General features: G+C 32.9%; 1 protein-coding gene across 1 annotated transcript in view; it reads left to right on the top strand.

The window, feature by feature from the left end:
* Positions 1-23,826, top strand: part of CNTLN (centlein) — a 446,067-nt gene that overhangs the window by 382,067 nt on the left and 40,174 nt on the right. The window contains exons 25-26 of the mRNA XM_051970804.1: positions 18,981-19,166; positions 22,394-22,471. Coding sequence (XP_051826764.1) covers positions 18,981-19,166; positions 22,394-22,471 — 264 coding nt within the window. The remainder of the gene's footprint in view (positions 1-18,980; positions 19,167-22,393; positions 22,472-23,826) is intronic.

The following is a 23,826-nucleotide window of genomic DNA, read 5'->3' as shown; positions in this document are numbered from 1 at the left end:
AATAGTCATTAACTCTTTTGTCCTACGAACCTAATCTATTCCACTGATCAACTACTTTATTTATTAGCTAGTACCAAGTAGTTTTGATAATTGTTGCTTTATAATCTAGTTTTAGGTCTACTACAGCCACTTTCATTTGCATTTTGTTTCATTAATTCCCTTGAAATACTTTATCTTTTGTCCTTCCAGATAAATTTTGTTATTGTTTTTTCTAGCTCTGTGAAGTAATTTCTTGGGAGTATCAAGAAGACTTTTAATTCAAATCCTACTAATTTTTTTTCTAGCAGTGTGACCAAAGACAATGTATTATCTTCTCTGACCCTTAATTTAGTCATATGCAAGTAAATAAAAATATTATCAATATCACAAGATTATTATAAAAATCAAATGAAACAAATGTGTATATATGTACACACATATATATATTATTGCATATATGTGTATATATATTTATATATATAAATTTTAAAGTGTTAGGTAAATATCAGCTATTATATTTGAATAAGTTAATCAGTATTCATTTATTAAGTATTGGGTGTATCCCAGACATTGTGTTAGGTACCCGAGAGTCAAAGACAAAGATGAACCAGTTACTGTGCTCAAGAAACTTACATTTTACACTGAAATGGAGTGTTATCCTATAAGCTTGATGGGAAAATATTAAGAAAATTTGTTTTTCCCTTGATTTCCTCAGCCCACAAACCTCAGTATTCTAGAAACTTAGTTTCTTCATTTGTTAAATGGGGATACTAATAGCATTTATCTTATTGCGTTATTGTGAGGATTAATTGGGATGATATTTGCAAAGCATTTGTGAACATTTAAGTACTATATAAATGCTAACTATTATTCATGTCATCCAGGCATTTGAGTTTTCTGTCATTTAATTGGATTTAGAATTATAATTTTTTTCTGCTCCTGTCTTTTTCAAGTCTGCTGATTTTCATTCATGAAATTTTATAACGTTAATTGTTGTAGATATGTAATTGCTCATTCTATAGATGTTCTCACAGAAGAGAATAACATAATATAGTAAAGATAAAAGAAAAAGGGTAACTAATTATAATTATGTTCATATGTAATTGTTTAATTGTAATAAAGATAAAAAGACTATTTAGAGGATCTATATAAGCTGTTTGAGGGCAAGGACTGCTTCATTTTTGTCTTTGTATCCCCAGTATCTACTGTAATATTTTGGACTTAGTAGGCACTTAATATTTGTTGAATTTGGAGAGAATAAGCATTTATTAAGCACTTACTATGTGCCAGGCATTAAATAACCATTATATACTTGGGGAAATTGAGGCATACAGATGTTTAGTAATTTGACAAGGATTCTATAACTATGAAATATCCAAATCTAGATTTGAGGTCAGATCTTCCTGATCTCAGGCCCAGTGCATTATCTTTTGTACCACTTAATTGCTTCTAATTACCCACATCAGTATGGGTAATCCTGGCAAGTGAGGTAATAATGGCTTTGTAACTAAGCAAATGACCATAAGCTTTTGAAGTGTACTAAAACTCTTAATTTTATGACTTATCTACCCAGCATGAGATGCCCTCTAAGCTTAATAAGGAAGAGTCCATCACTGGTTTGTACCCAAAGCCTTTCCAGCTTAATGGGGTCTTGCCAGTGTTTGTCCTCTTTGGAGTTAGCTTTCAAGAATCTAGCATTGCTTCCATATTATGATGAAGCATTAATGTGGGATTTTAGTGAAGAGAGCTGAGAAGATGGGCGGTGAAATCTGGATTAATAAAGAGCCTTGAAGAAGAAAAATAGATTTAAGTGTAAGATATAGTCACTAGTAGAGCAGAACTAAAGAGATAAAAGGATTAATAAAATGTTTACAAAAAAAGAAGAATATTTGAACACAGGGATTTTCAATGATCTCTTTGCTTTAGTCTTTATATATGTGCCTTCTCTCTAAACCTATGTAGCACTTATTATCTATGTCAGTTCCCTCCCAAGTACTTTTTATATAATATATTGAGTTACTTGAATTTTTTTATGTGCCTGTTTTCATCTCCTCACATATAAATTGCTCAAGAATACAAAGAAAGGCAAAAATGGTCCCTTATGTAAGGAATTCATATTCTAATGGGGGAGATAACATGCAAACAGCTATCTATACAACAAGATATAGCTAATATAAATGGAAGTAATCTCAGAAGGAAGGCACAACTAGCAGGAAAATCTGTGATAATAAGTAGGATTTGAGTTGAAGATTCTCCATGAAGTCTAGCACAATAGTCTTATACAATAGCACTCAATAATTTTTAGTATTATATCATTTGTTCATTTCAGTCATGTTCAAATCTTCTTGAGCCCATTTGGGATTTTCTTATCAATGATACTGGAGTGGTTTGCCATTTGCTTCTCCAGCTCATTTTACATGTGAGGAAACTGAGGCAGACATGATTAATAGCTGGTCACCCAGCTCTCTGAGGCTCAAATTTGAGTCATGATGATGAGTCTTCCTGACTTCATTTGGCTCACTATCCATCACTTTGCCATCAAGCTGTTCATTACATTACTTTAACCTTTATATTTTAATTCTTTCTTTGTATTACTCCTTACTGATTATAATTCTGGTTGAATAGTCAGCAAATGATATAATAAATATTTTTGCTTTTTTGCATTTGTTTAAGATATTTTAATTCCTCAAAATATGTTCATTTTTTGTAAAGATGGCATGTACAAATGAGACATTTATGCTTATTTTCATTATTTTTTCAGTAATTACTAGAGATCTCATTTAAAAAATTCTACGTATAAGTTTTTTCTTGCATTTATATTTCTGCATACATATATGCATATGCTTAATAATGCTACTGTTAATTGTGATATATGAACATTATGGAATATTATTGTTCTGTAAGGAATGACCAGCAGGATGAATACAGAGAGGACTGGCAAGACTTACATGAACTGATGCTAAGTGAAATGAGCAGAACCAGGAGATCATTATATACCTCAACAATGATACTGTTTGAGGATGTAGTCTGATGGAAGTGGATCTCTTTGATAAAGAGAGCTAATTCAGTCTCAATTGATCAAAGATGAGCAGAAGCAGCTACACCCAAAGAAAGAACACTGGGAGATGAATATAAATAAACTGCTTGCATTTTTGTTTTTCTTCCCGGATTATTTATACCTTCTGAATTCAATTCTCTCTGTGCAACAAGAAAACTGTTTGGTTCTGCACACGTATATTGTATCCAGGATATAATGTAACCTATTCAACATGTAAAGGATTGCTTGCCATCTGGGGGAGGGAGTGGAGAGAGGGAGTGGAAAAAATCGGAACAGAAGTGAATGCAAGGGATAATGTTGTAAAAAATTACCCTGCCATGAGTTCTGTCAATAAAAAGTTATTTTAAAAAAATAATGCTACTGCTTCACAGTCTAAGCTGTCTATAATCATAATATACTTTCTTTACTTATTGCTTTTAAGAAATTACTACTTTGTCTTAGATCATCATTGCTGCACTTTCTTTGTAGGATAGACATGAATCATAATACATTGTGTTTTACCTCCTCATTTAAATTCTGTATGGATCTTTTTTATTTCAGATATGTTTCTTGTAATCAAATATCAATTGGAATCTACTTTCTAATTTCTTCTGTCACCTTCCCCCATTTTATGGGAGAGTTCTTACCATTCTCATTCATGAACATTATTATTAGGTATATTTTTCCTTCCATCATATTCGATTATAATTTTTCTTTTCTTTACCTACTACTTTTCTATATTTTACAAACAAAAAAAAGAAGGAAATGAGATTAATATTAGAAATCTATGACTAGTTGTTGTTCTTCTTCCTTTGCTTTTTCTCTATTCCTCTAATCCACACTTAGATGACTGAAATATTTTTACCCTTTATTGCTATCATTTTAATTTTCCCTTTTTAATTAGCCTTCTATGATTGAGGCTTGTTTTGCCCTACTTCTACCCCTTTTCATAAAGCCCCTCTTTCTTTTTATAACCTTATCCATTTCCCAGTTTAATTTACACTAAATTCTGTGTATATATATATATATATATAATATATATATATATATATATATATATATATATATGTGTGTGTGTGTGTGTGTGTGTGTGTGTGTGTGTGTGTGTGTATGTAAGGGAAGGGGGATGGTAGAGTGATTGAGTGGATCTCTGTGTTCAGAATCCTTTGTCTATTTCAAATAAAAATGAGATTCATGGAATGCTCATATTCCCAGTTCCCACTCTTCTTTCTAAAGAAGAGTATATTCTTCTTCTAAAGAACACCAATAATGAGAAACAGTAAGTTACTTCCCCTTCTTCCGTTATATTTTCCTTCATATATTCTCTTTTTTCTCTTCCTTCTATACCTTTTCAAAATTAAACAAACAAAAACTATATTTAGACCCTGTACTGCTTCTTTTATTTCTTGAATCAGTGAGATTCTGAAGGAACAATAATTTCTTTTCTCCTTATTAGGATGTGAGTACTTGATTGAACTCATTTCAAAGCATTCTCAAACCTTTCTAGATCTTTCTTTTCTCCTTATTAGGATGTGAGTACTTGATCATTGAACTCATTTCAAAGCATTCTCAAACCTTTCTAGATCTCTCTTATTTTCTCTGTTTGCATTTCAAGATTATACCCAGCTCTAGTTTTCTCAAAGTAATATTTAATAGTCATCTATTTTATTGGAGAGACAATTTTCCCCTTAAGGATTATAATCAATTGTGCAGAATGTAAAGGAAAGCAAAGCTTTCTTTTGCCTTTTAGAATATATTCTATTCTTTTTTTTCCTATTAAAAAAATTCACTGCATAACCTTGTTCCCAACAGTGATCTCTTTCTTTTCTGGTTCTTTGAAGTATTTTCAATGTTTCAATGGAACCTGAAAGGCCTGATTTTGAACTATGATTTTCTGGGTGTGTTAAGTTTGTGGTTTCTTTGACTATGGATTCCTTCTTACTTTGCCCTTTGGTTCTAAGAGTTTTAACCAGTTTTATGATTTCTTGAAATATACTATCCATCAAAAAATACTACAAGGGACTAAGGGGAGTGGAGCCAAGATGGCAGAGATGACACATATGTTTCTTTCTAACCTTCTCCTACAACCCTCAGACTAATTAGCAAATCAAGCCTCTGAATTAGTTCTGGACCAGCAGAACCCACAAATATTGGGAATGCAACAAATTGCCAGCAGAAGGTAATTTTGAAGATTGTCAGAAAAGGTCTGTTTCAATTGGAAATGGAAGAGAGGCAGCTAAGCGCAAATAGCTGAGCACTAATGCCAGCACAGACAGTGAAAAGTCTAGGACAGTGCAGTCTCCATTGGGCTGTATGGACACCACGTGGAGGAGAATCTATGGGGAAGATACAGATCAGAAAAGGTCTGTTTCAATCAGAAATGGGAGGGAGGCAACAAAGCACAAGCGGCTGAGCACAAATGTGAGTGCACACAATGGAGAGATCCAGGACAATATGGACTCTGCAGGTCAGAAAATCTACAGGGAGGAATCTAGAGGAATCTATAGCAGTGTTGGTCACTCTGCCCTGGATGCAATCCAATAGATCAGCAGAGAAGTTATAAAACATCCAACATAAACACAAAAGGTAAATAGTGAACCCCGAAGTGCTGGAATCTGGCAGGACTTGGCCAAGCCCACCCAGCACCAGGAGTGAGTCAGCACTGATCCAGTGCAGCCACAGCTGCTTATAGAGGAAGCTTGGACAACCTCCCCTGCCCTAAAAGCAGACCTTAACTTTTAAAAAAATGAGTAAAAAAATAAAGAGAACTCTGACAATAGACAGCTTCTGTTGGTGAAAGAGAAGAACAAATATCAAACCTGAGAAGACTAAAGGCTGCTCTCTAGATGAAGCACCAAAAGGTGATATAACCTGGGACTCATCACACAAGACTCTCCTAGAAGAAATTAAGAAGGATCTTAAAAGATAACTAGAAAATTGGGGAAAAAAATGAAAAATTTGAAAGAGAGTTTGGAAAAGGTATATAACTCATTAAAAGATAGATTTGATAAAATGGAAAAAGAAAACAACTCCCAGAAAAACAGAATTTGTGAAACAGAAAATGAAAATAACTCCTTAAAAATAGAATTTGTGAAATGGAAAAAGAAAATAATTCCTTAAAAAACAGAATTTATAAAATGCAAAAAAATTCCATAGAACAAAATAATAACTCATTTAAAAATTCAATTGGACAAATACAAAAAGAAGTAAAAAAAAGTAAATAAAAAAAATTCACTATAATTCACAACTGAACAAATGGAAAGAATGACTTAATAAAACAACAAGAATCAGTCAAGCAAAACAAAAAAAAAAAAAAAAGAAAGAAAAAATAGAAAAAAATGTAAAATACCTAATTGGGAAAACAAGTAACCTGGAAAGTAGATCTAGAAGAGACAATCTAAGGATTACTGGGCTCCCTGAAATCCATGATGAATAAAAGGACCTAGACATTATTTTTCAGGAAATCATCAAAGAGATCTGCCTAGATGTCATAGAATCAGAAAGCCATATGACCATTGAAAGAATTCATCAACTACCTCCTGAAAGAGACCCCAAAATTGAAACCCCAAGGAATATCGTGGCTAAATTTCAGAACAATTGGATGAAGGAAAAATATTATAAGCATCCAGAAGGAAACAATTCAAATACTGATGAACCACAGTAAGGATTACTCAGGACCTAGCAGCTTCCACTTTAAAGGATCAAGGGCCTAGAATCCGATATTCTGAAAGCCTAAAGAACTTGGAATGCAGCCAAGAATAAACTACTTTGCTAAATAGAGCATTTTCTTTCAGGGAAGAAGATAGACATTCAATGAAACTGGTGAATTCCATTTATTTTTGATGAAAAGACCAGAGCTACACAAAAAATTTGATCTCCAAATATAGAACTCAAGAGAAGCATAAAAAGGTAAAAAAAAAAAAAAAAAAAAAAAACCACCTCTTAAGCACTATTTCTGTTATGGTTATAAATAAAGAATACATGTATAATTGATTTTGCTGTTATAATATAAATAAGAAACTAGAGGTGGAAAGGGGATTGTAACTGGAAAAAAGGAAGTAAAATGAGGGAAATTACATCTTAAGAAGAGGCAAAAAAGAAGGGAGGGTGATGAATATTGTGTTAATCTTACTCTCATCAGATTTGGCTCAAAAAAAAGAATATTAGATATATTTGATTTCATTGAGAAACTTCTCTCATTTTATAGAAAAGTGGGAGGGGAAAGGCAAAAAAGGGAAGGGGTAGGCTAAATAGAAGGGAACACAGAAATAGCAGGGGGAAAGTATAAGAAAGGGGGAGAATCTCTAAACGAGAAGAACTGTTTGAGGCAAATATTGCTTATAAGTAAAATACTGGGGAGGAGGGAAAGGGGAAGAGGAAAGAGAGTATTTTGGGGTTAATAAGATGGCAGGAAATATAGAATTAGGAGTTTTAATTGTAAATGTGAATGGGGAAACTCTCCCATAAACCTTAAGTGGATAACAGACTGGATTAAAAGCCAGAATCTTACAATATGTTGTCTACAAGAAACACATTTAAAGCAGAGCGATACATACAGAGTAAATGTAAAAGGTTGAAGCAGAATCCATTACGCTTTAGGTGAAGTTAAAAAAAAGCAGGGGTAGCCATTCTGATCTCAGACCAAGCAAAACCAATGAAGCAATATCAATATTAAACATATAGGCACCAAGTGGTATAGCATCTAAATTCCTAAAGGAGAAGTTAAGAGAATTGCAAGAAGAAATAGATGGCAAAACTATTAATAGTTTTCTGAAAGAAAAATTTTACACCAACAAAATAGATAAATCTTTAGTTAATTTGATTAGAAAAAGGAAAGAGGAAAATCAAATTGTTAGTCTAAAAAATGAAAAGGGAGAACTATTCACTAATGAAGAGGATGTTAGAGAAATTATTAGAAGTTCCTTTGCCCAACTTTATGCCAATAAATTTGATAACCTAAGAAATGGATGACTACCTCCAAAAAATAGGCTTTCCAGTTTAACAGAGGAGGAAATAAATTGCTTAATTAGTCCCATTTCAGAAAAAGAAATAGAACAAGCTATTAATCAACTCCTTAAAAAAAGTCCCCAAGATCAGATGGATTTACATGTGAATTTTGTCAAACATTTAAAGAACAATTAACTCCAATACTGTATAAGATATTTGAAAAAAAAAATAGGGAATGAAGAACTCCTACCAAATTCATTTTATTACACAAACATAATACTGATACCTAACCAGGTAGGATGAAAACAGAGAAAGAAAATTATAGACCAATCACCCTAATGAATATTAATGCAAAAATCTTAAATAAAATATTAGCAAAAAGATTACAGAAAATCATCCCCAATATAATACATCATGACCAAGTGGGATTTATTCCAGAAATGCAGGGCTGGTTCAATATTAGGAAAACTATTAGCATAATTGACTATATCAATAACCAAATTAACAAAAATCATATGATTATCTCAATAGATGCAGAAAAAGCATTTGATAAAATCCAATCCCATTCCTAATGAAAACACTGGAGAGTATAGGAATAAATGAACTTTTCCTTAAAACGGTCAGTAACATCTATTTAAAACCATCAATAATTATCATATGTAATAGGGATAAACTGGAACCATTCCCAATTAGATCAAGGGTGAAGCAAGGTTGCCCACTACCACCATTACTATTCAATATTGTATTAGAAATGCTAGCTTTGTCAATAAGAGAAGAAAAGGAGTTAAAGGAATTAGAATAGATAATGAGGAAACTAAATGATCACTCTTTCAGATGATATGATAATATACTTAGAGAACCCTAGATAATCAACTAAAAACTATCAGAAATAACCCACAATTTTAGCAAACTTGCAGGATACAAAATAAATCCACATAAATCATCAGCATTTTTATATATCACTAACAAAATCCAACAGCAAGAGATACAAAGAGAAATTCCATTTAAAATAACTGTTGATAGTATAAAATATTTGGGAATCTGTCTGCCAAAGGAAAGTCAGGAACATATAGCAAAACTACAAAACACTTTCCACACAAATAAAGTCAGATCTAAGCCACTGGAAAATATTAAGTGCTTTTGAATAGGTCGAGCAAATATAACAAAGATGACAATAGTCCCTAAACTAATCTATTTATTTAGTGCTACGTCAATCAAACTCCCAAGAAACTATTTTACCAAACTTGAAAAAAATAACAACAAAATTTATCTGGAAGAGCAAAAAGGTTGAGCATTTCAAGGGAACTTATGAAAAAAAAAAAATCAAATGAAGGTGGCCTAGTTGTACCAGATCTAAAACTATATTATAAAGCAGTGGTCATCAAAACCATTTGGTACTAGCTAAGAAATAGATTGGTTGATAAGTGGAATAGGTTAGGGTTATAGGACAAAATAGTCAATAACTATAGCAATGTAGTGTTTGAAACATACTGCTGCTTTAGGAGACTTACTGTCTATATATTCACATGTGGAAAGATATTTTCTGTTCTCATTTTGGTTTTCTGACAATGCTATCATGATATAGTAGTAAATCCTCGATGCTTATATTTTAATGCTCTGACATAATAATTGCCTTGTTTTGAGTGCTATTTGAATTTCATCAGTTAAACTTGATAAATTAAGGAATTAACTTGAAAACATAGGCCAAAGCAAAATGATTAGTGTTTTGAAATATCCTCCTGGGACTTTGAACCACAAAAAGTATTTTGGAATGAGAAGAGCTTCTTCTATAAATGTAGAGTTAGAGTTCAAATTTCTATTATTATTGAGCTATCAGATAGGTTGAAAGTTATCTTACAGGTCACAAAACAATCCATCATTGAATTATTGGCATAAATGTATTTATATTATCTTAGGCAAATAAAAGGCATTTAGTCTATTTTTTAAAGAATACTTAGGAAAAAACTAGTATGGCAGAAAGTAGGCATGTACCCACACCTAACACCATATATCCAAGACAAGGTCAAAATGGGTTCATGATTTAGACATAAAGAATGATATTATAAACAAATTAGAAGAACATAGAATAATTTACCTCTCAGATTTGTGGAGGAGGAAGGAATTTGTGACCAAAGAAGTAGAAATCATTACTGATCAAAAATAGATAATTTTGATTATATTAAGTTAAAAAGTTTTTGTACAAACAAAACTAATGCAGACAAGATTAGAGGGAAGCAATAAACTAGGAAAACATTTTTACATCCAAAGGATCTGATAAAGGATCATTTCTAAAACATAGAGAATTGACTCAAATTTATAATAGTTCAAGCCATTCTTCAACTGATAAATGGTTAAAGATATGAACAATTTTCAGATGAAGGAATTGAAACTATTTGTAGTCACATGAAAAGGTACTTCAAATCACTATTGATCAGAGAAATGCAATTTAAGACAACTCTGAAATATTACTACACACCTTTCAGATTGACTAAGATTACAAGAAAAGATAATGAGAAATGTTAGAGGGGATGTGGGAAAACTGGGGCATTGATACATTGTTGGTACAACTGTGAATAGATCCAACAATTCTGGAGAGTAGTTTGGAACTATACTCAAAAAGTTATCAAACTGTGCAAACACTTTGGCCCAGCAGTATTTCTTCTGGAATTATATCCCAAAGAGATCTTAAAGGAAAGAAAGGGGACCCACATGTGCAAAAATGTTTGTGGCAGCCCTTTTTGTAGTAGCAAGGAAATGGAAACTGAGTAAATACCCATCAATTGGAGAATGACTGAATAAATTGTGGTATATGAATGTTATGGAATATTATTCTTTTATAACAAATAATCAGCAGGATGATTTCAGAGAGGCTTGGAGAGACCTACATGAACTGATGTTAAGTGAAATGAGCAGAACCAGGAGATCATTATACATGGCAACAACAAGACTATGACAATCACTTCTGATGGACATGACTATCTTCAACAATTAGAGGATTCAAAACAGTTCCACTTGTTCAATGATGAAGAGAGCCATTTACACCCAGAGAGAGAACTTAGGGAACAGAGTGTGGAACACAACATAGCATTCTCTTTCTGTTGTTTGCTTACATTTTGTTTTCTTTCTCAGTTTTTCTTTCCTTCCTTCTTGATCTGATTTTTCTTGTACAGCAAGATAACTGTATAAATATGTATAAATATATTGGGTTTAACATGTATTTCAACATATTTAACATGTATTGGACTACCTGCCAGCTAGGGGAGTTGGTGGGGAGAAGAAGGGGAAAATTTGGAACAAAAAGTTTTTCAAGGGTCAATGTTGGAAAAATTACCTATGCACATGCTTTGTAAAAACAAAAATAAATTTAAAAAAGAAATATATTATCCATATTTTTGCTTGGTCATGGTTTTCAGAGAGTTCAGTGATTCTTAAACATTCTTTCCTCCTGATATTTATGTCACTTAAAAAACCAGATACTGTACACATTCTATTTTTTTCCTTTCTCTAAAATTTCTCATTGCATAATTGAATTTAGATTGTTACATTCAACTTTTTAATATTTCTACTATATAGATATTAATGGATTAAAGTCTTCATCAGAGTAGTAGGAAAATTTTATTTGTGGAGCAAAAGAAGGAAGAGATGTTGTGAAGACAGAAAAGACAGGGCATGACAAAGATTCAATATATAGTATGAAAGGGTGAAGATTTGAGGATGAAACCTGAATTAGAATGGTACTTTGACAGTAATAGAGAAGTTAAAAGAGGGAAGAGTTTGGAATGATAATGAGTTCTGTTTTGAATGTATTGAGTTTGAGAAGTCTATAGAATATCCAGTAGAAGACAATCTATAGATAATTGGTTATGTGAAGCTGTAGGTCAGCATAGAAGTCAGGGTTGGATAAATAGAGCTGAGGGTTATCTGCATGGATATGATCATTGAATCTCTGGATGAGATCCCGAAGTAAGATAATATAAAGTAGGGGTTTTTAACTTGGAGTCTAAAGTCTCTTAAGCATCTCTACGTATATTTCACAAAGAACTGTTAATTTGGACAGGAAAAAATAGGTAGACTGATATTACAGTATAATTGATTTCTATTACAAATCTTTGTACGTTATGAATTTTAAAAAGTTATGAATTTAAGAAATCACCAAAAAAAAAAGAAGAATCCTTGATATATATATATAAAAAAGAGAGAATGGAGCTTCCTTAGGCCCTTAAATTGTACCTTAAGGAACACCCGTAGTTGACCTAGAGGAGGATAAATGTAAAGAGAATGAGAAAGAGCAATTAGAAAGGTCAGTGGAAAGCTATGAGAGAGCCTTCTTAGCAGATTGGTAGAGAGATATAATAAAAAAATAAGATAATGAATGATAGTTTGCAAAGTATGGGCTAGCTTCTTGGAGGGCTTCAGGATCGGCCAGAGTCAGGATGAATTAAAGTCCTTGGTCTTTAGGGGGAGAAGTAAAGGAGGCAGGCAAGCAAAATCTTCAATTTTGGAGTCCAAATTCACCAACTTCTCTCCTCCTTAGCCTGCCACCAAGTGACTTTGCCTCTCTCCCTCCACCCTCCAATCCTTGCCTCTGATTATAAGTAAGCACCAAGGGTGAGAAGAGCCATTTATCCAAATATATGCTAATGGAGTCATTGTCTCACATCAAATAGGTAATTAGCCTTAAGTACTCTGTTGTCTGCTTCAATCATACCTTTTTGGAGTTTCATCCCTCTACAATAGTTGAAGAGAAAATATAAATATTTGGCTTCATTTAGTATTCCTGATATCAACCTCAGCCTAGCCATAGTTGTTTTTTTCCCAAAGTGAATACAGTTTAACATCTTAAAAGTAGCAGTTTATTGGTAGTTGTGAATAAGAAATTAAAAGGTTCTGTCTTTGATTTGTGATGAATGACATATTTATGCACTTCTTATTCTGAAGAATTTTATAAAGAAAGTTTCTTTCCCAAGACAGAACTTGCATCTTTTTTTTTTTTTTTTTTGGCATGAGTTTTAAAGACTGAAATTGTGCCAACTATGTAGAAAATCATAAAGAAGCCACATCCTTTCTTAGAGGATATAGTCTTTAAACACAAAATATTACTGTCAGAATTAAATTTAAAATGAATTCTTATGGAAACTACAAGGGGAACTGGAATAAGCTGACTGCAGTTGTCCAAATTGAAATCCTGGAAGGATAAGGTAGTCTTCTATCTTTATATTCATTTCTCAATAAATTATGAATTATTATATTACATTTAATTTAGAAATTACCTCTTTTTAAAAAGAATATTATAGACTCCTTGTTCAGGTAGCTATTTGATGAATGAAAACTGTGAAAGTTTCAGTTATTGAATCTGTGGTGTTATATTGGTTAGGAAGTTCAGTTTATTATGACAGTATTTTGGGTTTACCTCACAAAACTAAATTTGTTTTGTGGTAATTCCTAGAGTATTTAGAACACAGCTACAAAAGGATTTTAGTTTAGTTTAATGAAAGGCATGAGGTAATTTATTTAAAATAGTCCATAGAAATGGAAACTACCTACATTAGCTGAAAGAAAAATAAATGCCAAATTTGTAATCATAATGGAAATTTTGTGGAAAATACAGAACATTTGAAAAAAAAAGCCCACCCTTTTGTTTGCATCTGTGTCTTGTCACTTTTGTGATTTTTAATTTCTTCTTAAATGGTTAACTTACTCAAATGTCTCTTAAAAATCTTATTCCATATTTTTTATCAATATAAGTAAAGTTGAGAGTTTAAAATTTAAGCCTCTATTGTAAAAATTTCACAGAAAGGATTCCTTTATCATTTATTAATTACCATGTAAAAAATATCTAGTGGGGAAATAACTCACTGCTTTTGTGCAGAAGCCACTTGGAGACATTTGCTACTAAAACGACTATTCTATATTCTATTTAAATTTATTCACCAGGAAGTAAATAATAGTATTTGCTATTATTTTATAACTCAGTGAGATTACTGTTGAGCATGTATTTTCAGAGTCTAGAATATAACATCATTATATTATGGTCATTTAAATTTTGGAACTAAAGCAAATGACCAACAGTCAGTCATTGATTGAAGCAAGAGTAAATAAACTTCATAGTTTGTAGGAATCTTAATTATCTATACCATATTTAAGAATTGAAGAAACTGAGAGTCAGAGAATGAAACAATTTATATAAGCTCACAAAATTAGGCTAGTTGTAAAGTTACCCTAGTACCTAGATCTCTCAGCTTCCACTGCATCGTTTTGCTCACTATTTTCTACTGTCTCTCCATTTGTTATCTAGGACTAACTCACTGTCACCTTCTTCTTTCATATATTTCTTATTAAAAATGATAATAGCTGACATTTATATGGAGATTTAAAATTTTCAGAGCCCTTTACTTACAAGGTAATAATCATGTGCCTAGCCATTCTTGTCAGAAGGGAATAAATGACTCAATTTTTAAACTCAAGCCACTAGTGCAATGACAGAAGTCATTAACTAAATGAACTTGATAGTTAATATGCCATTCTTAAATGAAAAGCTGAACAGTATATGCCTTTTCACCCTTTACAATAGGACTTAAAATGATTATATGAAAGGCTCCACATAACTGGAGCTTTCTGGCGATTATATAGATAGTTATATTTGATTGCTCATATTCTTCACTTTTCTTTCTACTTTCTGTTGTTTCTCTCTTGTCTGCTTCTCTACTAATTATTATTTCACAAGATTTCGAGTTAGAAGGAATTTCAGAAGCCATCTAATATGTCTGAAGTTCATACATAACCAACAAATCATCATCCAATCCAAAGACTTCCAGTGAGGAGGAGAATTCATCATCTCCTAAGCTAACTTATTCTACTTTGAGATAGGTCTCATTATAAGAAAGTTTCTACTAATATCAAGACTATATATCCCTTTTAACTGCATCCTTTTCTCTTAGTTCTGTTCTTGGAGGCCAAACAAAACAAGACTTATCTCTCTTTCAACTGATAGACATTCAAATATTTTATTTCAAAGTGACTAACATAATCTTTCTGTGCCTTTTCTTCCCCATGCTAAACTTCTGCAGCTCTTTCAGCCAACTCTTACAGGACATGAACTTGATGCCTTCACTATGCTCATTGCCCACTTCTGAATATGCGCAAGCTTATCAAGATCCTTGCCAAGACATGGTGCTGAGGACTGAAAACAGCAATTCTAGATGTGATGTGACCACTCCACTGGGACTATCCTCTCTATATTCCTAGAAGTTATGCTTTTCTTTTTTTTTTTTTTAAATTTTATTTTATTTAATAATAACTTCGCATTGACAGAATCCATGCCAGGATAAGTTCTACACGACATTATCCCTTGCAATCACTTATGTTTCATTTTTTCCCCTCCCTCCCTCCTCCCCCACCCCCAGGATGGCAAGCAGTCCTATATATGCTAAACATGTTGCAGTATATCCTAGATACAATACATATTTGCAGAACCGAACAGTTCTCCCGCTGCACAGGGAGAATTGGATTCAGAAGGTAAAAATAACTCGGGAAGAAAATCAAAAATGCAAATAGTTCACATTCATTTCCCAGTATTCCTTCTTTGGGTGTAGCTGTTTCTGCCCATCATTTCTCCAATGAAACTCAGTTAAGTCTCTTTGTCAGAGAAATCCACTTCCATCAGAATACATCCTCATACAATATCGTTGTCGAAGTGTATAATGATCTCCTGGTTCTGCTCATTTCACTCAGCATCAGTCCATGTAGGTCTCTCCACGCCTCTCTGTATTCATCCTGCTGGTCATTCCTTACAGAGCAATAATATTCCGTAACATTCATATACCAGAAGTTATGCTTTTCAATACTCTATAAGATTCCTTGCCTTATTGCACCATCAAGTCACTGAGCTTGTAGTCCATAAGAATCTGGATTTTCTTTTTGTTGAACTGTCACCTAATCAACACTTCCCTACCTTGTCCCAGTTATAAAACTTCATATTCAATCCTATTAAATTGTATTTTTTTCAGTTCACCTCCCTGCTTTAGCCTGTCAAGAGTTATTTGACTCTTGACTCTGAAGCCTAGTGTGTTCACAGTCTTTCCCAGCTTTATAAAGTCTGTAGATTTGATGAACAGGCCATTTAGGTAATTACTTACATCACTGATAAAAATGCTAAGCAATTCTAAATTTAACAAATCCATGGATACTGAAAGACTCCTTCTAAGATGACATTAGACTATCAATATTCTTTCTTTCTTATTCTATTCTACCAGTTCTGAATGTTTCCGGTTTCTATTTATCTAGTTATCAAAGATAGATAACCTAAAATAATGTCTTCTGGCCATTACCCCCATCTTTTTCACAAGAATAGCATAAAAATTTCATCAAATGCTTTGTGAGGATTTACGTAATTTATGCCTTTAGCATTCTTCTTATGTAAAAATTTAGTAATCTGTCAAAATGAAAATAATGTTAGTCTGATTTAACCTATTCTTAGTGAAGCCATGCTGGTTCTTTGTGGTAGCCATTTTCTTTTTAATATGTTCCCTGAAGTATATCTTTAATAAGATGTTCTAGAATTTTACCTGGAAGTGAAATCATTCCCACTGACCTAGAATTTTCAGACTCTGTTCCTTGCCTTTTGAAAATCAGGATATTTGTCCTCTGATGATAAGGTACCTTTCCAGTTGTCTATGATTTTTTGAGGATTACAATCAATGGTGAAACAGTTACAAATGATAGTTATTTCAGCTTCTTGGGGGTATTCAAAAAATACATTGAAAAGGTAATGGTATCATGTATTCAATAAATACTTGTGGTTAATAATGATATTGTAATAATAATAAATAAAGAACATAATTTTAAAACGTCTTCAAACTAAATATTCATCATCACCAAGCTATGTGGAATGAAAAGCTTTCAAAACAGAGATACCTAGGAGAGGAGATCAGAATCACATGGGGACAACAAAAGAAACACCCTAACCCCTCTATTCTGTTTACTAATACAGGTGTCCTCAAGATGCTTTCAGTGACTCCAGAATATAAGCTTACATCCTATTGCTTTTATCCAATTTCCAAAAAAAAAAAAAAAAAAAAAAAAAGAGCTATTTATCTACTTTTGCAATTGTCTGTAAAACATTAAATAAGAAAAATAATAGGACTTGTCCTAGGATCATTTTATTTAAAACCCATTTTAAAAGTTGAGAATGAGTTAACAGTGATAGTAAGACATGACTTAGGGCTAGGTATTCTGCTATATCTTGTAGTTTAAAAGTATTAAGGTTATTTAATTTTTTTTACTGTATGTTTATAGATTTCTGATTTTTTTTTGAGGGGGAGACTCATTTCTGTTTTTACTTTGTTATTTATTTGAATTGACCCTCCTGCTATTTCTTTGTTTTGCTAACATCATCATTTCAAATAGCTGTCTACTTGGACTTCTGTTTTTAATGGTAACATGCAACCTACCCCAAATGATTGCCATTTGGTATTTTTTGTAGCTAAGAATAATTTTGTATTACTTTTATGACTTTGTGAGCTCCACTGTAGAAAGTATAGTTAAGCACTGCCTCATGTCAAGTATGCTTTTTTATTTGAAATGTAATTTTTTAAGAGCCTGAACTGATTTGCCAGCTGATTTAATAAAACAGTAATGGGATTGTGCCACATGAAATGATGGTTTTAAATTATTTAGTCTTCATTATTTTCTGTATTTTAGCCATTTTCCTTATTTTTCTTTTCTTTTTCCTTTTAATATATATCTCCTCCTTACTCAATGATCTTTTTTGTCTTCTTTTTTCTTTTTATTGGGATAAAAATGTTAAGATCAAACTGTTCTTTTAATGTATTATTAAAATTATTTTAATTGTATCCAATCGAACTGAGGCTTTCTTATTTGATAATGCATTTTTGGGGGAGAATGGTATCAGTATATCGGTGAGCTTAATAGAGTATTACATATATAGTTTGTTGTATTCTAAAGCAATATAGTGAATATATTTGAAGCATCTAATTAATAACATAAATAAAGTTTTTATCTATAATAGTTATTATACTAGGGGCTGAAGATGCAAAGCCAAAAAAAAAATTTCAAAGAGCTTACTTCATTTTGGGAATTCAGCATGTGTATACAGAATAAATACAAAACTATTAAAAAGGTAGTTTATTGATAAAGTCAGGAAAGACTTAATGTAGAAGGAGATATTGAAGCAGAGATGAAGAGTCCCAGAGAAGAGAGAGATGGAATGTGAGTAAACTTGACTCTATTCTAGAGTTAGGGAAGGGGAATAATGAATCATGAGGTTGGAAAAGTCCAGCATAGGGTGGAGCCAGGGAAATTTGTATTTTATTCTAGAGGCATTTGGAAATCACTGAAGGTAATTCAAAAGGTGAATGGCATGGTACCCAGGAGGAGTTGGTCATTCTTTATAAAAGGAAAGGAAAGGAAAGGGCTAGCAGTATAAGAAGCATATGGAAGTAGTTTGCATTGAATATTAGCTAGCATAAAATATATAGAAGAAAGTGTCTTAAAGGCAGTATTAGATGACAACTAGTTAATAGATTTAATTCTAATCACATTGCTTATTGAAACATCAGAAATGCATCAAAGGTAATAGCATGCTAAAACAGTTCGAAAGATGTAACATTGTAATCAGGTCTAGTGGGAAGCAAGGAATTGGTGCTGGGTAAAAAAGACAATCTCATTATCCTATTCAGAAGGATCAACTGAACATCAGTCAACATTACTTAAGTAATGTTAAGCAAGAAATGTAAGTTCCAAGTTCTAAATCATTATCACTACTTTCTGCGCTTTTCAATTTGCTCGCATCTCTTCTATGGATATAACATCTGAAAACAAAGAGCATGTCATGTTGGAAAAAAAGGTCTTCAAATATTTACAGGAGAGTAAACCTGATAATGAGAGAGCATATTAATTATTCCATATTTTGCCATCTTGATTACTTTAAATCTAATTTGTTTTCTGTAGTATTTTAGGTTCTTTTGTATTTGTTACATGCTTTTATTATTCATTACAGGGTTTAGCTAAAGCAATATTACATAATATTCAAGAGATGAGGTCGCGAATAAGACATATTAAAAAAATAAGACATAATAAAACATTTACCAAAACTTCAACCCAAAAAGTCCAGTGTTTGGCAGCTTCTATCCTAAATATTTCACCAACTGATGTAGAAGAAATGTTAGATTCAGAAGATGAAGAGGTGAGACTATTTAAATGGCTTTTGTAAACACTCATGTTCTTTATTAATGAATTTTTCAATTAAATTACATTTCAATTAAGAGCTGTTATTTGATGAATCTTAGTAATTTCAGCTGTAAGAAAAAAATAAGGATTGATACTTTTGCCATTGAAGAAATGCATCAATACAAGATGCATGCTCAAAATAATCTAAAGAAACTTAACTCTGTAATTAGATTACTTTGAAACAATTTTAAAATAACTGAAACAAATCTCTTGTTCATGCCTATATTTAATCTATCAGTGGATGTAGTTAGTTTGATACCACTGATTTATAAGTCATTTCTCTTTTATCTACAACTATTAAGTGCTGGTAGATCTCTTATGAATACTAATTGATTCCGAAGTTATTGCTACTGAAAATTTAAGATGGTAGGTGTTTAAAACTTAACATTTCATTTTTAGAAATCCAGGAAAACTCATTTTTAGAAATCCATGTCTTTCCTGGTTATATTCATTCCTACATATGTGTATATGTGCACATATACCTACCTCTAACCAAGCAAAAGGGGCATTTATTAAGTGTTTATTAAACATGAGCACTCTGCTAAGTTTCAAGGACATAAATGCAAAATCAAAGACAGGTCCTGCCCTCAGGAAGCTTACATTTTAGTTAAGATTGGCATGGGAAGGAGGTCAAGTTTACAACATAAATAGTGCAGAGGTGACCAGGGAAGGAGACTTTGGTGTGCAAAGTTACTGGGTGAGTTAATGGGGCCATAAGAGTAGATTGACACACCCCTTCCAGAAACAGGAATTGAGCAATTGCTCGTTAGCTATTTGGTTGATAAATCAGTCAAAAATTAGATTTGGGGAATTGGGAGTAAAATGAAGCATGGCTGAGCTATTTCAGGAAAGGGCTTTCCTGAAATAAGGAAGGAAAATTCTAGGGATAAAGGCACTAGAGGCTGAAGGAATCAAGTTGAGTGTGCTTACACAGGAGATGACACTTGTGCTTTGAAAGAATCTAGGGATTCTGAAAAGCAGAAGTGAGGAAAAAAAATTTCAGGCCTGGGAGTCAGTCTATATTCAAAGGGGGAGAGCCCAAAGGAATGAAATGTAGAGGGGAACATAAGTGGGCCAGTTTGACTAGACCATCTAGTACATGAAGGAGAATAGGGGTTAGTATTAGTGAACTAGGACAAGTTGACTGGAGCTAGATTATAGGGAGGTTAAATATCAAATAAAGGAGTTTGTATTTGGTCGTAAAGGCAAGAGGGAACTAGTGGAGCCTGTCAAGCAGAGGGCTACCATGATCCTACCTGTGCTGTAGGAATAGCCTTTGGTAGCAGAGGAAAGGACGCAGGCAGCAAGGAGCACAGTCTGGATTCAAATGGATCCTCGGATATTTTCTAGCCTGTTTGCCTCAGTGTCCTCAGATGCATGTGGGGATGATAGCCTCTACTTCACAAGGTCGTGTGAGGCAATATGAAATAGTATTTGTCGAGGGTTAGGGCCTAGTGTCTGTCACATAGACACTATGAAAATGCTAGCTAAAGAGGCAGCTAGGCAGTGCAGTGGGTAGAGCACCAACCCTGAAGTCAGGAGGACCTGAGTGCAAATCTGGGCTCAACACTTGCTAGCTGTGTGACCCTGGGCAAGTCCTAATTGCCTCAAAAAAAGAAGAAAATATGATAATAATATATGTGTGCATCTATATGCTATTATTAATAGACTAATGAGGAGATTATTGTGATGGCCAGGAAATAAGTGATGACATCTTGATGGTTGTGCCATAGTATAAAGAAGGGAAAAGGTACACGATATTTTGTGGAGAGACTGTTGCTAAATCTGGCACCTTGTTTTTATGTGAGGGATATCAGAGAATGCTGAGTAAAGGACAAGGCCAATCTGTGAACCAGGCTAAGTGGAAGGATGGTAGTATATGAAACAGAAGTCAGGAAATTTGAGAAAATGGCGATGACTAAAATGAATAATCACCCTCTAGTTTATCTATTGATACATTCAAATTTTTATGTTATAGTTTGTGTTTTGTTTTAACACTTTAGTATGCTTACTAGTTCATTGTGACTTTTCATTTCATTTTCCTTATCTGACAAAGAAAATTTGACTAGAGGGAACATTTGGCAGGGTCTTTTGAGTTCTAAAATTCTGTGATTCTTAATGATCTTTATATATGCCAATAGCAGACTCATTTTTATTTAGTTTCAGTCATTTTCATGTGATACAATAGAAATAGTATTGCATTGGATTCAGGAAATTTGGGTTCATATTCCTCCTACGCTGCACTCTGTGTGATCTCAGGCAAATCATTTAACCTCCCCTTGCTTCAGTTGCTTTCTCTGATAAACTAAACACAGTAAGAGCTTCTGAGGTCCCTTACATCTCTAAATCTGGTATCTACATCCTGGGATCTACTCCTGCCATTGATCCCAGCCATTGTCAGATACCTTACTTCTTAGAATACTATAAACAAATTTTAGTTTTTTATAGTGGAAGTATATTTATTTTAAGATTTATTGCTAATAAAGATTTTAAGATTTATTGCATATAACACATAATAAAATCCTGCATAAGAGGAAAAAAATCAGAGAATCTCAGAATCTGAATTGGGAGGGTTCCTAACTTACACTTAAACAGTAGCTACCCAACCAGTGGTAATTCTGCCTATACTTCAAAATCTTCAGTGATAGAGAATCCTCTGCCTCCCGAGTCAGCTTCTGCTTTTGCACAATTCTAATTGTGAGGGAGTTTTTCATTATAACAAGCCAAAATTTTCCTTTCTACTCTCTATTCCAATTCTTCCTCATGGGGCTGGAGGTCTGATTCTCTTTCCTCATTTGAAAACTGTGAGTGAACCAGGTGCCTCTAGAAAGGTAGTATGTTTGTTATGTTATGTAGCTTGATGGCAATACTAATTCAGTTGTTTCTATATTTTATTTTTAAATACAATTTGTACAATCATATATATAAATTACATTTTTCAATTAGTGCTGGGTGGATTTGTGCCCTTCATACATGTACGAAATAAATTTTAGTTATCTGTTAGATACTTAAGAGTTAATAATACAAAATGAATACTGAGTTTTAGAAAGCACCTAGTGTTTTTGATATCTAGTGCAGGCCAGTTCCTCACTCCTTAAGAATATATACTTGATATCTCATGATATGATTGGTGATTTGATTTTTAATAAACACAATTAATACCATTTTACTTTTTTAATTTAGGAATTGAAAAAAGCAAAGAGGGCCTGTGAACAAGATAAGGAGTGGCTAAGATACATTAATAAAATTCTTGAAGAACAGGTATTTCTACTTTTTCTACTTCTTATATTAAAACTTTATCTTAATAATTCAAAGCTGCCTTTTATTTAAAACAGGATTTCTCTTAGAGTATTACGAGCACCTTCTTCTCATTCAATCATATTAGAGGTTATTATGCTAACAGAAAGGCAAGTAAACCCTATTTGTATTTGTTAATTTAACATATAAAACAAAGTGAATCTTGACAAATGTATTAATTAAATTATTGGTTGATCTATATATTTGGTAGATTAAAAAGGATCCATTCCTTAGACATCTTAGGACAAGAGATTCGTTATTATGTATCTTTAAAGTTAGTAGTTGATATGGACACCTGAGGAGTTCATGGGTCTTGGTGACCTTTTACTATGGACCTGTTTCCAGTCAATTCATGTTTTCCTCACAGCCAGACAGCTGTTTATTACTGTGTCTTCCCGCATTCTCTACAATATTTTCTACTGAGACCTCGAGCAGCTTGTTAGTGGGAAGTAAATATTGATTTGGCATCCTGTCAATGCAGAAAGAATGAAAAAATTTCCACCAGAGGCCCCTCAAACATTTTCCTATCGACATTTTCTGGGCAGAGTGGAAAGCTGCATGGAGGATGACAAGGCTGAGACTACTTGAAGTCCCTGAGGGGTCTATTGAGACTGCTGCTGTGACCTGTGTGATACTTTTTCTTCTCTTTCAAGTATTTTTTTAATACACACACAGTCTGTTGGGATGTGCCCCTCTTGTAAGTGATCAAGGGCAGTTTATTGGCAGGTGAGAGCCCTGCTTTTCTAGTCATAGTCAGCCTCTGTTTTGACATCACTCACATGTAATGTATTCTAAAACTTTTCCTTATAGTTCCTGCTCTATTCTAGCATTGGAGAAGAAGATAGTTAAAGTGTTCATGCTAAAGGAATTAACACGATTTCAATTCACAAACTGGTTATGCAGGTATTTTACAAATATTTCCATTTTACAATTCAAAATATTATTAGCAATTTATGGAAGAAAAAATCCTTTTAATATTTGCAAAATGCTATTGGTTGACCAAGTTTGAATAATATTGAGAATAAGTAAAACATGATACATGCAGCATTTATACAATATTATTTTAATAAACTCATATCAGATACATTAAACAATACTTGATATTATTAGGGATCTGCTATTTAAACATTCAGCACAGAATGGTAGAAACAATACTGCATTGGTAGTCTGAGCTGTGAGTTCCAGTATTATCTTTGCCATTTGCTACAATCAGACCTTTTGCATGTTCTTTTTAATGTCTCTCAGTCTCAGCTTCTGGAGAGGTAGTCTTTTTGCTCCACTTTCCAGGGTTGCTGTGAGAATCAATAGAGTGTTTATGA

Source organism: Antechinus flavipes, chromosome 1, assembly GCF_016432865.1.
Source record: "Antechinus flavipes isolate AdamAnt ecotype Samford, QLD, Australia chromosome 1, AdamAnt_v2, whole genome shotgun sequence".
Taxonomy (NCBI): domain Eukaryota; kingdom Metazoa; phylum Chordata; class Mammalia; order Dasyuromorphia; family Dasyuridae; genus Antechinus; species Antechinus flavipes.
This window is presented reverse-complemented; position numbering and strand designations above follow the sequence as displayed.